The following is a 13695-nucleotide window of genomic DNA, read 5'->3' on the forward strand; positions in this document are numbered from 1 at the left end:
GGAAGGGAAAGGAGAATGTTAGCCGCTTTGAGACTCCTTCGGGTAATGATAAAGTGGGATATCAAATCCAAACTCTTCTTCTTCATGGCCAATGTTATCATAGAATCATAGAGTTGGAAGAGACCACAAGGGCCATCGAGTCCAACCCCCTGCCAAGCAGGAAACACCATCAGAGCACTCCTGACATATGGTTGTCAAGCCTCTGCTTAAAGACCTCCAAAGTAGGAGACTCCACCACACTCCTTGGCAGCAAATTCCACTGTCGAACAGCTCTTACTGTCAGGAAGTTCTTCCTAATGTTTAAGTGGAATCTTCTTTCTTGTAGTTTGGATCCATTGCTCCGTGTCTGCTTCTCTGGAGCAGCAGAAAACAACCTATCTCCCTCGTCTATGTGACATCCTTTTATATATTTGAACATGGCTATCATATCACCCCTTAACCTCCTCTTCTCCAGGCTAAACATGCCCAGCTCCCTTAGCCGTTCCTCATAGGGCATCGTTTCCAGGCCTTTGACCATTTTGGTTGCCCTCCTCTGGACACGTTCCAGTTTGTCAGTGTCCTTCTTGAACTGTGGTGCCCAGAACTGGACACAGTACTCCAGGTGAGGTCTGACCAGAGCAGAATAGAATTAGCAGGTACACCAGGGGCCCACGGGCGCTGCGTTGGCACCCCCTGCTAAGCAGCGTATGCTATAAATACACGCTGCATAGAATGCTCACTTCTCCAGGCATAAGCCCCATTGATCTCAAGGGGCTTGTCTCTGCGCAGGCAATCGTGCCGCGAAAAGCCTTTTCAGAGACGAGGGCTTTACGACCCGCAGCTGACGCCTTTCTCTTCTCTCTGCTTTTCCTTTTTTGTCCTCGGCAACTTAGCAAGGAAGAGCTGGAGTCAAAAGTCCACGGCTGTACCAATCTCGGTGCAGGGAGATACAAATCGCTGGAAACCTTTTGAAAACTGGGGGGGGGGGAGGGGAGGACGGAGCGAAAGAACGAGCCGGACTGCTGAGACCGCATGAACAGATAAGGTTGACAAAAAGCCGTTTTGGGCGAACTGCAAATTAACCTCAATTTCCTCCAGGGCATTAAAGATTGTAATGCAGTAATGACGTTGTCTATTAGAAAGAGGCAACTTCTGCTCCTAGGTGAGCCCATATTGTGAAACTCGTTTATTCAGGTATGGTGAATTCATGGGAGTTTTCCTAGAAATTGGCCACACATCATTTATTGAATGCATCCAGTCATTTTGCACGTCTGTCTTCTTGCTTGGGAAGTAATAACCCCTGGGGATTTCCAGGGGTGGGTGCTAAGAGGAAGGGCTGTGCTGGAAGCGTAAATGGCTATCGGTCTTTGAAAAGTATAAATTGATGGTTCAAGTTTATCAGTTTTCTCGAATTAAACCAAATAATTTTGAGTAAATGTGCAACGAATGCTTACTGTTCTGAATTTTATTGTGGGTGCTTCCTTAGCGGGTCGTGTAAGCCGCTACTCTGAATAACGCTTCGTACAGGATAGGGGCCCTTGGGGATCACCAAGGGGGACAGTCCCCCCAAGAAGTTTGGAAATCACTATTTAAATGAAGTAGAGATTGCAACACCCACTCGCTGTCAGCCCTTGTCCCCTTCTGCTAAAGTTAGCAAAGAGTCTCGAGACGCGTTCAAGTTAAACTGAGTTTATTTCACCCTTTTACAAAATTCAACATATGAACAATTGTGCTCGTGTCAAGGTTTTAGATTCCCCCCCCCCGCCCCCACTTTTTGCTTTCCCGTCTTTTAAAATTTGGTGCTCACAGAGCTTTTAAAACACATTCATAGTGGCAAGTGGCTGTTGCGCTGGGCAGGGGAGAGCAGAGGAAATAAAATTGAGCAGCTGTACCCGGTTGCAGAGATGCCAGAAGGCCTTGGATGAGGAAGCCCCCTCCCTCTTCACGCAGACCCCACCTTTTCCTATATCCTCAAAGAAATGAAAAAGGGCCACCGTTCTGAGCAGCAGAGGACGGCAGCCTCTTAGGAGGAATGGCAGCAACATGGGTGTTCAGGGTCTGGCAAAAGCCGCTGGACTTGCCTCCAGACGAAAGGGACTTTTGCTCACCTAACCGCTTCCTTCTCCTGCCCAGGTGCCCATCAGCCTGAGCGATGGCTCCAATAATCGACCGCCTCCTTTTCCCAGCAGAAAAAACCCACAAACTTAGCACGACATGAAGAGGACGGCACGGCAAGGCTCCACCTTGGCATGCTAAGGTTATCTTCTTAGAAATCTCCATGTGGGATGATCGCGACATTGAAAGGGGCGATTAAAAAACAGCCCCGGTTATTTTAAAAAGCCCAAAGTGCACGTGTGTATGTGTGTGATTTTTTTTTTAATTAAAAAAAAACCTGGTCGTATTCCAAAAAGAGCAAGTGCTCGCGTGTGTTTGAACTGTGCATTGTGGTTCTAATCTGGGTTTCCACACATCCCACAGAGGTCAGAGAACACCGCTGGGAGAGCAGGATGGAGAGCAGCCTGTGCCTTTTTTTGGGTGGGGGTCCAAGTTGGGTAACCTCCAACCAGCACAGCAAAGGAGGACAACGACGACGAGGAACCATGTAAACACATTTTTGAGTGGATGTCCAAAACCTAGCTTGGTACCTTACAGAGGTTTAAATGCACTAGGAGGAACAGGAGGGGCGACGCTTATCGTGGACGGGGAGAGATGAAGTTACTTTCATGTCACGTTCCCATCCACTAGATCCGGCACCCCCAAACTCAGCCCTCCAGATGTTTTGGGACTACAATTCCCACCATCCCTGACCACTGGTCCTGTTAGCTAGGGATGATGGGAGTTGTAGTCCCCAAACATCTGGAGGGGCGAGTCTGGGGATGCCTGCACCAGACGGAGAGACCATCTGCACATGGCTTCCTTTTGAGCTTTGCGCACCCAACAGGAGGCCTGTAAATGTTGTGGACATGCGAGGGAGGCTGATCACCATGGAGAATCCAACGTTTTACATACCACTGCCTCTTTCGCCCTGGCTGAGGATTATTCATTCATCCAGGCAGGGAGCAGAGTATGGGGAGAACGAGACTTGTGGCTTCGAAGTGGGGCGGGGGCTGCCTAATGAGAACCCGCTTCCGTTGGGACAGCCACCTTTGCCCTTTGTTCCGCTGCGTTTCACCTCGCATGGCGACAGTCTGCATTACTGGGTTACCAGGTGAAAAAGAGAGAGAATCTCCTTTTGAAAATGCAAAGGGGGAATCGCAGTCCCTGAAGACTATCCCAAAAAGAGCAGAGAGGTCTGTAAACATTCGTGAGTCACAGCCATCAAACATGCCAGCGAGCGAAGGCGCTTCCTGCCCAAATGGGGCACAGGGAGCCCCCCCTCCATCTGTATTTTCACAAGTGGGTGATGGTTACCCTTTGGCACTGCAGAGCTCCAACCAGCACCCAGGACATGCAAAAATCAGGACCCCAGGACAGGAATCGCAGTGGGAGAATATATCAAGGGGACTGCGAACCTTCCCGGATGCTACAGAAAGGCAGCTATTTCACCACCGCCTTTCTATAAATAAAAAAGGGAAGGGGAATCTAAACTGCAGCCGGGTTGGGGGGCAGCAAGTTGTTCCACACCATCTCTTACAGTTTTGCAAAGACTGCACACAATGGCCTACTTTGCCAATGTGATGTCGAAGCGAGAGCCTTTCTAGAAAAGGCCCCCTGCGGAACCAAAACTCTGTGCAGAAGTAGCTTGAAAGCAATTGGGGGGGGGGGGAACAGAGACGGCCTGCACTCTTTAGAGCAATAATATTAATTTGTGTGCAGTCTCCCGTGGGGTCCAGGGCTCCTGGGGAGTAGACCACTCGCCTGTCTCTCTCCAGCGGCTGCCGGCACCCCGGTCCCAAGAGCCATAGAGGAAAAAGGGCACAGGAGGGAGGAGGAGAAGGGCAGTTTTAGGCATCAGGGCTGAGAGAGCTGTTGAGACCAGACATGATTGCTTGAGACAGAGGATGGATTTAGGGTACACTTCATTAGCAGGAATACAGCCCCTTTCATCCGGAACACACCACAGACCCGTTGCGGGTGTGTGTGCGTCTTGTTGAAGAATCCATAAGAGGCCACATCTAAAAGAAAACTTAACCCACACTCCCAAACGACTCGCTTGCAGTCACCCTGGCGTTGCCCTCACCTGCGGCGCGGAAACTTCCCACGTTGCGCAAGCGACGCTTAAATTAAGACCTTTGAGCTTCCGCAAAGGGAGGTGGGGTGCTTATGCGATGCCCCTGCGTGGCACAGAGAGAAGCAGCAGCAGCCCCCCCCCCCCCGAGCCTGCAAGGAAGCAGCAGGGAAAGGGCGCCCATTTTCCGCCAGGGGCACCCGCAGCTGGGAAAGGCGCCACTGGGTGGCTGGGTCACCACAAAAAAAGGTGGATGCGGCAGGATCCTTAAGCGCAGGCAGGAGTAGAGGCGAGAAGCTCCCTGGAATCACTTCGCTCCTTGGCAGCCACAGGGAGAGGGTGGAGGCGATTATTTTTCAGCGGAAAGGGATCCTTGGTTTCCTCCGGGAAATCCCAAGCAAACGGATGGAGGCCTCAGGTGGCCAAGTCTCCCTCCTCGGGAACAAGAAAGAAATCTGGGATATTGGCCGGGGTGGGCAGAGGGTGTTGGACGCAGCTTCCTGGGGCCTCTGCGTCTCCCCAAGCAACATCATGGGCCGGGGGCGAAACAAACATGAAATATCCCCTCCCTCCCTCCCAGCAGCCCCCTCCCACCTTCTGAAAAAAAAAAATATAGAAAGCCTTACCAGGCATATCTAAAACACTTCCATTTTAAATAATAATTAATATTTTAAAAACCCCAGTTTTGCCCTTGGCTAACCCACTACCTGGGGGACTAACCAGTCTCAGTTTTTCCTCAGTACATGATACCAAGCAGAGTCTTTAATGGGTGGTGCCCCACGGCATAGCGTCCCCGTGGGGCTGGCACAAGATGGCGGGAGCCACCGCTGTGTCCTTCTCCTCAGGCAGAAAGCGGCGCCTGTCCCAGGGGATGAGGAGCAGCAGCGAGAGGAGGAAACCCTTCCAGCCTCCCTCCTCGCCTCCGGCCTCGATCCAGAAGTCCGCAGCCAACGCACACAGGCGCGTCTCCACGCAGGCCTAGATGAACTTGAAGCACTTGGTCTTGTCGTGGGGCAGCCTGGTCTTGAAGAGGACGGAGTCCACGCGGAACTGGGTGTAGAGCAAAGGCATGTAGCCGTAGACTTTGACGAAGAAGTTGATGCATTTGTGGCGCTCGTGGAAGTGGGAGTCGTCGTGGGAGAGGGCCTGGGGGCAGCCGGGGCAGCGGAAGGTCCAGCGGGACGTCACCTGCGCACAGGAGGAGGGCAAGGGAAGCAGGCCGTGAGCTGGGAGGAGCAGGGAGGAGTCCCCCAAGAGGATTCAGCAGCCCAAAGGTGTGTGCTGGGCAAAGGATGCTCAAGCAGGGTTCTTGCCAGAGTGGACTGGCACACTAAACTACAGTGGTACCTCAGTTTTCGAACAGCTTAGTTCACAAACAACTTGGAACCCGAATGCTGCAAAACCAGAAGTAGGTGTTCCGGTTTTCAGACTTTTTTTCGGAAGCCAAACATGCTCTGTTTTTAGTCCCCCTGTGTTTCCTGTTGCGCTGCTAATTTGCGTCCCCTCATTCAAGCCTTCCGTTTCTGATTATAGTGTTCTAAGGTGATATTTGGAGCTTGTATCTGGTGCTTTTGTTTTTGGTATTTATTTTGTGTTTTCTGTTTTGAGGCTTTTTCAGTTAATTTGTTTTTGTGGCTGTGTGGATCCCAGTTCAGCTACTGTTTGATTGATTGATTGATTGATTGATTGTGTGACTGCGGAAATGGATAAAAGCCCCCCCATCCAAACAATGACTATCATCAGTGCAGGTAAGAAAAAAAAATGTAATTTTAATCTTTATCATCTACAATATTGTCTTATTTATTTTATAGTACAGCACATTGATTATTGCTTTCATTTTATGGGTCAGTGGTCTCGTTAGATAGCAAAACTCATGTTAAATTACTGTTTTAGGGGGTGTTTTTAAAAGTCTGGAATGGATTCATCTGTTTAAAACTTTCTATGGGAAAGCGTGCCTTGGTTTTGGAACGCTTTGGTTTTGGAACGGACTTCCGGAATGGATTAAGTTCGAGAACCAAGGTTCAGCAACTTCTCTTTCCAGTCTATTTCTGAAATTCTTTTGTAATATTACAGCTACTTTGAGAAGATCTCCAGGCTGACCTTTCTGCTCTCTCGATCGGCTATCCTCCCTGCTGCCTTTGATGCAGGGACAGTTCTGGTTTCCAGAAACTCTGCGCTTCACCAGAGCACCTCCCCAAGGGCGGGCACACCCAGCTATGCCAACTGAGGCTGAGGCCAAGGAGGGGCAGGGTGGGAGAGGTAGGCCCTGTGCCCACCCCTCTGGACCCCCCACAGGGACTCTGGGAAGCCAAAGGATTGCTCTGCCCACGCCAAGCAGCTGCCCTTCTCCGCAAAGGCTCCTTTTCATGAAGAGACACATAATGCCTGGCAGGGACCTCGGCAGGTCGGCTTCAGCTAGAAGCCTCCTCCGTCTTCCTCCTGCCCACTCTGGCTGCTAAGCAGAGCCAAAAGGTCAAAGCAATTACTAACAGCCGCTGATGGACTTTGCTCTAGAGAAATACCAGCTAATGACGGTGCCAAATTAAAGGGCCTCTGGAGACCTGTCCTAGGCCTTACACAGTGGGCACCCTGACCCCTATGGCAAGGGCTGGCATAGCTGTCAACTTTTTCCTTTTTTTAAGGGAAATTCCCTTATTCCGAATAGGATTCCTCGCAAGAAAAGGAGGGAAAAGTTGGCAGCTATGAGGGCTGGTCCCATCTCAAGTACCGTATTTTTCGCTCTGTAGAACGCACTTTTTCCCTTCCAAAAATGAAGGGGAAATGTGTGTGCGTCCTATAGAGCGAATGCAGGCTCATTGGCTTCAGCGATAGCAACGTGAAGCCTCCGAAGCGCAGAGGGAGAGCTCCCCCCGCGCTCCGGAGGCTTCGCGTTGCTTTCGCTGAAGCCGCCTGAAGCCCCCAGAGCGCAGGGAACTCCCGCTGCGCTCCGGGGGCTTCAGGCAGCTATCCGCAAGCCTTCCGAGCGCAGCAGGAGTTCCCACTGCACTCTGAAGGCTTGTGGATAGCCGCCTGAAGCCTGGAGAGCAAGAGGGGTTGGTGCACATGGAACCCCTTTGCTCTCCTGGCTTCGCTTCGCTGGAGAGGCGTTGCACAGTTTTCCCTCTCTGCGCAGCGCCCCTTCAGCGAAGCGGGAGGAGAAATGGAAGGGGCTCCGTTTCTCTTCCCGCTTCGCTGAAGGGGTGCTGAGCAGAGAGGGGGAGAATTTTTTTTTCCTGTTCTCCCCCTCCTATGGTCCGGTGCGGCCTATAGAGCGAAAAATACGGTAATACTCAAAGGAATTGTGCAAGTCAGTAAGATCTACTCTTTTTTTGCATGGTGGTTGTTGTTTTTTGCAATGGGTAAAACCACCACCTGGCATGTTGTAGAATGCTTCCAAATTTTCAAAGCACCGGAGCGTTGTCTTTGCCTTCAAAGGCAAAAGCCAAGGACGTTTGGGCTCTGACAACCAAACGAGCTTCCCTTGCCAAAGGTCTCTGAATGGAGACGTTCCCCCTTTCTCAACCTGTGGGTCCCCAGATGTTGTTGAACTACAATTCCCATCACCCCTAGCTAGCAAGGCCAGAGCTCAGGGATGATGGGAGTTGTAGTCCAACAACATCTGGGGACCCACAGGTTGAGAACCGCCATTTCAAGGAAGGACAGTGTCTTCTCCTTCTGGGTGTCTGGAGGGGGAGCTTATTAGCAGGAGTGGGTTCAGAAAGTGCCATAACTTACCCACGGAGCTTATTCATGCCTTGAGACAACTGCAGGTGGGATCTAAAAGATCACCTCACTCCTTATACGCACTACCAATTGCTGTGCATACAACCTGTATGAGGGCCTCCTGAAGATGTCACCCTGTTAGGAGGTTCATTCTGGACAATCCAGGAATTGGGCCTTTAGTGTGGTGGCCCCTGACCTGGCCCATAGGAAGAGTTTGGATTTGATATCCCGCTTTATCACTACCCGAAGGAGTCTCAAAGCGGCTAACATTCTCCTTTCCCTTCCTCCCCCACAACAAACACTCTGTGAGGTGAGTGGGGCTGAGAGACTTCAGAGAAGTGGGACTAGCCCAAGGTCACCCAGCAGCTGCATGTGGAGGAGCGGGGAAGCAAACCTGGTTCACCAGATTACGAGACTACCGCTCTTAACACCACACTGGCTCTGTAGCTATCTCTCTGGCATCTGCTGAAAACTGCCAAAGTGTTTTAAGCGGAGATTTTCTTTACCTGCACTGGACCAGATACCGTATTTATATGCTGCTTTCTAATCGCTGTTGTCTTTATTTTTCATTGCTTTGGGGTATTTCATGGGAAGCGACTCCTAAATTAAATTTAATAACACAAAATACAGGATTTCCTAAGTTGCGGGGTGGTTTTCAATCCTGGGGGGGTCTCTACTTGTTATTCTTTCTCCCACATCCCAGGGCCAGTTTGACAGGCCTGGTCTAGATCATATTGTATCAAACCCAAAGGGAAAGAAAAAACAGCAATGAAAACAGATTGTGAATTTGTGCATGAGCTTGGGTGTGTGTGTGTGTGTGTGTGTGTTTATATATAGGGGAAGCTTTTTACTTGATGGGACGTTTATTCCACTTGACCTAACAGTTTATTTGATTAAATGCTGCAATCCTCTTTTCCACACCACTGTTCAAAGGCATGCCCTAGTACAGGCACCCCCAAACTCGGCCCTCCAGATGTATTTGGACTACAACTCCCATCATCCCTAGCTAACAGGACCCCAGTGGTCAGGGATGATGGGAATTGTAGTCCCAAAACATCTGGAGGGCCGAGTTTGGGGGTGCCTGCCCTAGTAGCTCAGGAGTGACAAATATAATTTTGCCCTAGCAAAAAAAGGAAAGAGGAAACAGCCCTCTCAAGTCCTCCGCCAAGCGCTTACCTTGATTGGTGGCTTCCTGGTGATATGAGAGACCAGGAAGTTCATAGCGATGTCCTCACAGTTGATGTATTCATCTACCATATCTCGGATGGCCTGGGGCATCACGTAGGAATACAGGTAGGCATAGTACTGCAGGTAAAAGGGAGAGAGGGAGAGAGGGAGGGAAGGAGAATGGGAAAACATCAGAAAATGGCCAAGACACAATGGCCCCCCACACAAATGCCACTGATTTACCATAGTAAAGGTAAAGGGACCCTTGACCATTAGGCCCAGTCGTGGCTGACTCTGGGGTTGCAGCGCTCATCTCGCTTTATTGGCCGAGGGAGCCGGCATACAACTTCCGGGTCATGTGGCCAGCATGACTAAGCCACTTCTGGCGAACCAGAGCAGTGCACGGAAATGCCGTTTACCTTCCTGCTGGAGTGGTACCTATTTATCTACTTGCACTTTGATGTGCTTTCGAACTGCTAGGTGGGCAGGAGCAGGGACCGAGCAATAGGAGCTCACCCCGTTACGGGGATTCAAACCGCCGACTTTCTGATCGGCAAGCCCTAGGCTCTGTGGTTTAACCCGCAGCACCACCCGTGTCCCTTCTGATTTACCATAGCTGAGTCCAAATATGCACACCTTGGGAAAAAGAGAAGAGTCTTGTGCAGGTGAGATGGACCCAATATAACACAACGGCTTGTTTGATTTCATTTTCACCTCTGCTTCTCTGCCTCAGAAGAACCACATTGGATCTGGGCGTAAATCAGGGACGGGGATCCTGTGGAATTCCAGATGTTCCTGCACTCCAACTCCCATCATCCCTGGATATTAGCCATGCTGGCTGAGGATGATGGGAGCTGGAGTCCAACAGCATCTGTGCCCTATTCTAGGTCCAAACTCCTTCCAGACAAGGGGAGGAGGAACAGCGCTTAGCTCCTTCGCTGGCTCTCTTAACTGCCCACCTAGGCAAGTCCATTTGCGCTGAAAAGCCGGCCCGATATTGGTTCTAACCACTAGATCACGAGTTTCTGCTCCCCTTCTCTCTACTTCGCCCAAGATGACAATATCTCAGCCCTGTTCTGTTTTCTCCATCCTCCCCGAACAGATGGAAGGACAGGACAGCTTGAGTTTGGCTCCCAGCTTCTGTGGATATGGCCTGTGAGAATAACAGACCCCTCTGCCCACCAGGAACAGGCAGGTTGGCAAAGGAAGCTCCACAAGGGACGGAGAACATGAGAGTTGGGGTGTTGTTGTTTTTTTGCAACTCCCCTTCTTATAAAAATATGTGAGCTGAGAGCCACTCCCAGCGACTGGGGTCCCCCTCCCTTACCTTGTGGAAGAAGGCAGCGCCCGTCAGCACCATGGAGAGCTCACAGGAGTAGTTGGAGTTGTACAGCCAAGATTGGTGAGGGATGTCCCATGCGTGGTAGCGCCCAGGGAAGCCGACAATGCGGTCCCTGGCTTCTCTCCAGACCCTGAAGATGCAAAGTGGGAAGGGAAGAGATGGAACAAGGCGGACAGACTGGGGACAAAGAGCACGGCTCAGCCCACACAAGCGGCCCTCTCACTAAGCCGACGGCAGCTGATTCATACATTGTTTTAGGCAGACATCACAGGGCGTTCGCTGTTAAGCCAGGCGGCAAATATTCAGAAAATGGGCAACACTAAGAACAGAGGCTGACTGTAATGCAAAGCCCAGAGGACTCCCCCCCCCTCACACACTTTCTTTTTGACTTTTAACATTCAGATTTTTCTTGGTTTCTGCCCTTTTCTTCAGCAAACACACACACACATTTTGTTTCTCTTCTGTTTATTGTAATGATAACAGAAACAGCTCGTCCTTCCTAAAGTTACTGGTAGGGCGGGGGCAGGACTGCAAATCACAGCCACTTGGATTTCGGGGCAGAAAACCAGAGCTTTAGCTTACAGAGCCGCACATCTCACAAAATGCTCCTGCTACTATTTTACCTCCTACGGCCGTTACATTTTACACTCCGAGAAGCTCAACGTGGTGCACATGGTCTATGTATCTCCCGCTTGGACTACTGCAATGCGCTCTACGTGGGGCGACCTTTGAAGGTGACCCGGAAACTGTAACTAATCCAGAATACGGCAGCTAGAAGAGCGCCGGAAATAGCTTGAGTGCACGCTCCGGCGCGCACGCTCCGGTCCACCGAGAGGTCTGCCGGGGAGTGGGCCGGACCAGCCTCAAAAAACGTTGCCAACCCCTGGACTAAATGACTCTTTTGGTCCCTTCCAACTCTACAATTCCATGATTCTATGCACACATGCCCTGCAAGCTTTGATGATTATCTGACGTGAAGCCCATATCTTGAGTGAGGTCCACGTCGATCATCTAACCGGGGCCATAAATGGCTATACAGGCCTCTCCTCATCCACTTAAAAACAAGATTTATAGAGGGGAAAGCAAATCCTGCCGTCTCTCCATGTCTCTTCCCACCGATTCCTGCCACAATGCCAGCTTCATAAACGTGGTTGGGGCTTCTTCCCCTTCCTACAAAAACACTCCCACGACTCCTCACGTCGTGCCAGCAAGGAGCAGTCCCTCTTGCACTGGCAACTATAAATAGAGGGACATTGCTAAAAATAAGGATTTGTTGCAGCCAAACATCTGCATGCGGTGGGAATTTAGAGCAAATGCAGAGAAATAAGACCCCGCAGCTAATTTTTCCTGTAGATATCCCCTTGTGCAGATAGGGAGAGTAAGATCTATGAACAAGATGCAGTTTCCCTTGCTGGGGAGCACGCGGGAGAGCAGAACTCCTCGGGAAAGGAGGAGGGGACGACAGAGACCCTCTGGTCCTATGATCAAAAGCAGTCTCTCTCACATGCAAATTGAGAGGGAAGTATAAGTTAGAACTCAAAGTGGAAAGGACAGCGTAATTATGCAAGTGGAAGGGAGGAAAGCCAGCCTTGTTTGGCCACAAAGTGCTCAGTGGTTGCTAAAATGGGTGGTACGCCCTGGGGGGGGGATTTCCAGGGGGGCACTAAGAGGCAAGGGGGCAGCAGAAGGACATTAGAGGTGTAAATGGCTTTCATTTCATCAGTATGCAGATGATACCCAGCTCTACCTCTCTTTCAAATCAGAACCAGTGAAGGCGGTGAAGGTCCTGTGTGAGTGTCCGGAGGCGGTTGGAGGATGGATGGCAGCTAACAGATTGAAGTGGAATCCTGACAAGACAGAAGCACTGTTTGGGAGGGACAGGGGGTGGGCGGGTGTGAGGCTGAATGGGGTAACTGTGCCCCTGAAGGACCAGGTGTGCAGCCTGGGAGTCATTCTGGACTCACCGCTGTCCATGGGGGCACAGGTCAATTCTGTGTCCAGGGCAGCTATCTACCAACTCCACCTGGTACGCAGGATGAGACCCTCCCTGCCTGCAGACTGTCTCGCCAGAGTGGTGAATGCTCTTGTTATCTCTCGCTTGGACTACTGCAATGCGCTCTATGTGGGGCTACCATTGAAGGCGATCCGGAAACTACAACTAATCCAGAATGCGGCAGCTAGACTGGTGACTGGGAGTGGCTGCCGAGACCATATAACACCGGTCCTGAAAGACCTACACTGGCTCCCAGTACGTTTCTGAGCACAATTCAAAGTGTTGGTGCTGACATTTAAAGCCCTAAACAGCCTTGGCCCAGTATACCTGAAGGAGCGTCTCCACCCCCATCGTTCAGCCTGGACACTGAGGTCCAGCTCTGAGGGCCTTCTGGCGGTTCCCTCATTGTGAGAAGTAAAGCTACAGGAAACCAGGCAGAGAGCCTTCTCGGTAGTGGCGCCCGCCCTGTGGAATGCCCTCCCACCTGATGTCAAAGAGATAAACAACTACTTGACATCCAGAAGACATCTGAAGGCAGCCCTGTTCAGGGAAGTTTTTAATATGTGTCATTTTAATGTACCGTATTTTTCGCTCTATAGGACGCACTTTCCCCCCCTTCAAAAATGAAGGGGAAATGTGTGTGCGTCCTATGGAGCGAAGACGCCATAGCCCCGTAACCCTCTCCCAGCTGGAGAGGTGACGCGCGGCTATGGCAGGAGCCTCTATAGCCGCACATCACCTCTCCAGCCGGGAGAGCGCGCCCGGGGCAAAAGAAGCCCCCCGCGACCCTCTCCCGGCTGGAGAGGTGTCGCGCGGCTATGGCAGGAGCCTCTCCGCTGCGCCTTTCCGCTGCTCCGTGACCTGCTCTTTGGGGCTGGTGGTGGGCTTCCCCCCGCCAGCCCCAAAGAGCAGGTCGAAAGGAACCTGAAGCCTGGAGAGCGAGAGGGGTCAGTGCACACTGACCCCTCTCGCTCTCCAGGCTTCCAAGGTAGCCGCCTGAACGGCACCTTGTTTTAGAGCAGGAAAACAAGAGGGGGAAAGTTCTCCCCCTCTCTGTGCAGCGCCTCCTGCCGCTTCACTGAAGGGGCGCTGGGCAGAGAGGGGGGAAATTTCTTTTTCTTGTTCTCCCCCCTCTAAAACAAAGTGCGTCCTATTGTCCGGTGCATCCTATGGTGCGAAAAATACGGTATTTTTAATCTTTGCTGGAAGCCACCCAGAGTGGTTGGGGAAACCCAGCCAGATGGGCGGGGTACAAATAATAAATTATTATTATTATATTATTATTATTTCAGGCTTTGAAAAGCTGGTATCACTGGATCAAAT

General features: G+C 51.1%; 1 protein-coding gene across 4 annotated transcripts in view; it reads right to left on the reverse strand.

Annotated features, from left to right (window-relative positions):
- Positions 1-1652: 1652 nt before the first annotated feature.
- EXTL3 (exostosin like glycosyltransferase 3) overlaps positions 1653-13695 on the reverse strand; it is a 172855-nt gene continuing 160812 nt past the window's right edge. For all 4 annotated transcript variants that reach the window (XM_083494284.1, XM_083494282.1, XM_083494285.1 and 1 more), the window contains 3 exons: positions 10365-10509; positions 9047-9175; positions 1653-5335 (listed from right to left, as the gene is read on the reverse strand). In XM_083494284.1, the coding sequence (XP_083350410.1) occupies positions 5126-5335; positions 9047-9175; positions 10365-10509 (484 nt within the window). In that variant the 3' untranslated portion in view covers positions 1653-5125. The remainder of the gene's footprint in view (positions 5336-9046; positions 9176-10364; positions 10510-13695) is intronic.

This window comes from Podarcis liolepis (assembly GCF_965112155.1).
Source record: "Podarcis liolepis genome assembly, chromosome: 3".
Lineage (NCBI taxonomy): Eukaryota > Metazoa > Chordata > Lepidosauria > Squamata > Lacertidae > Podarcis > Podarcis liolepis.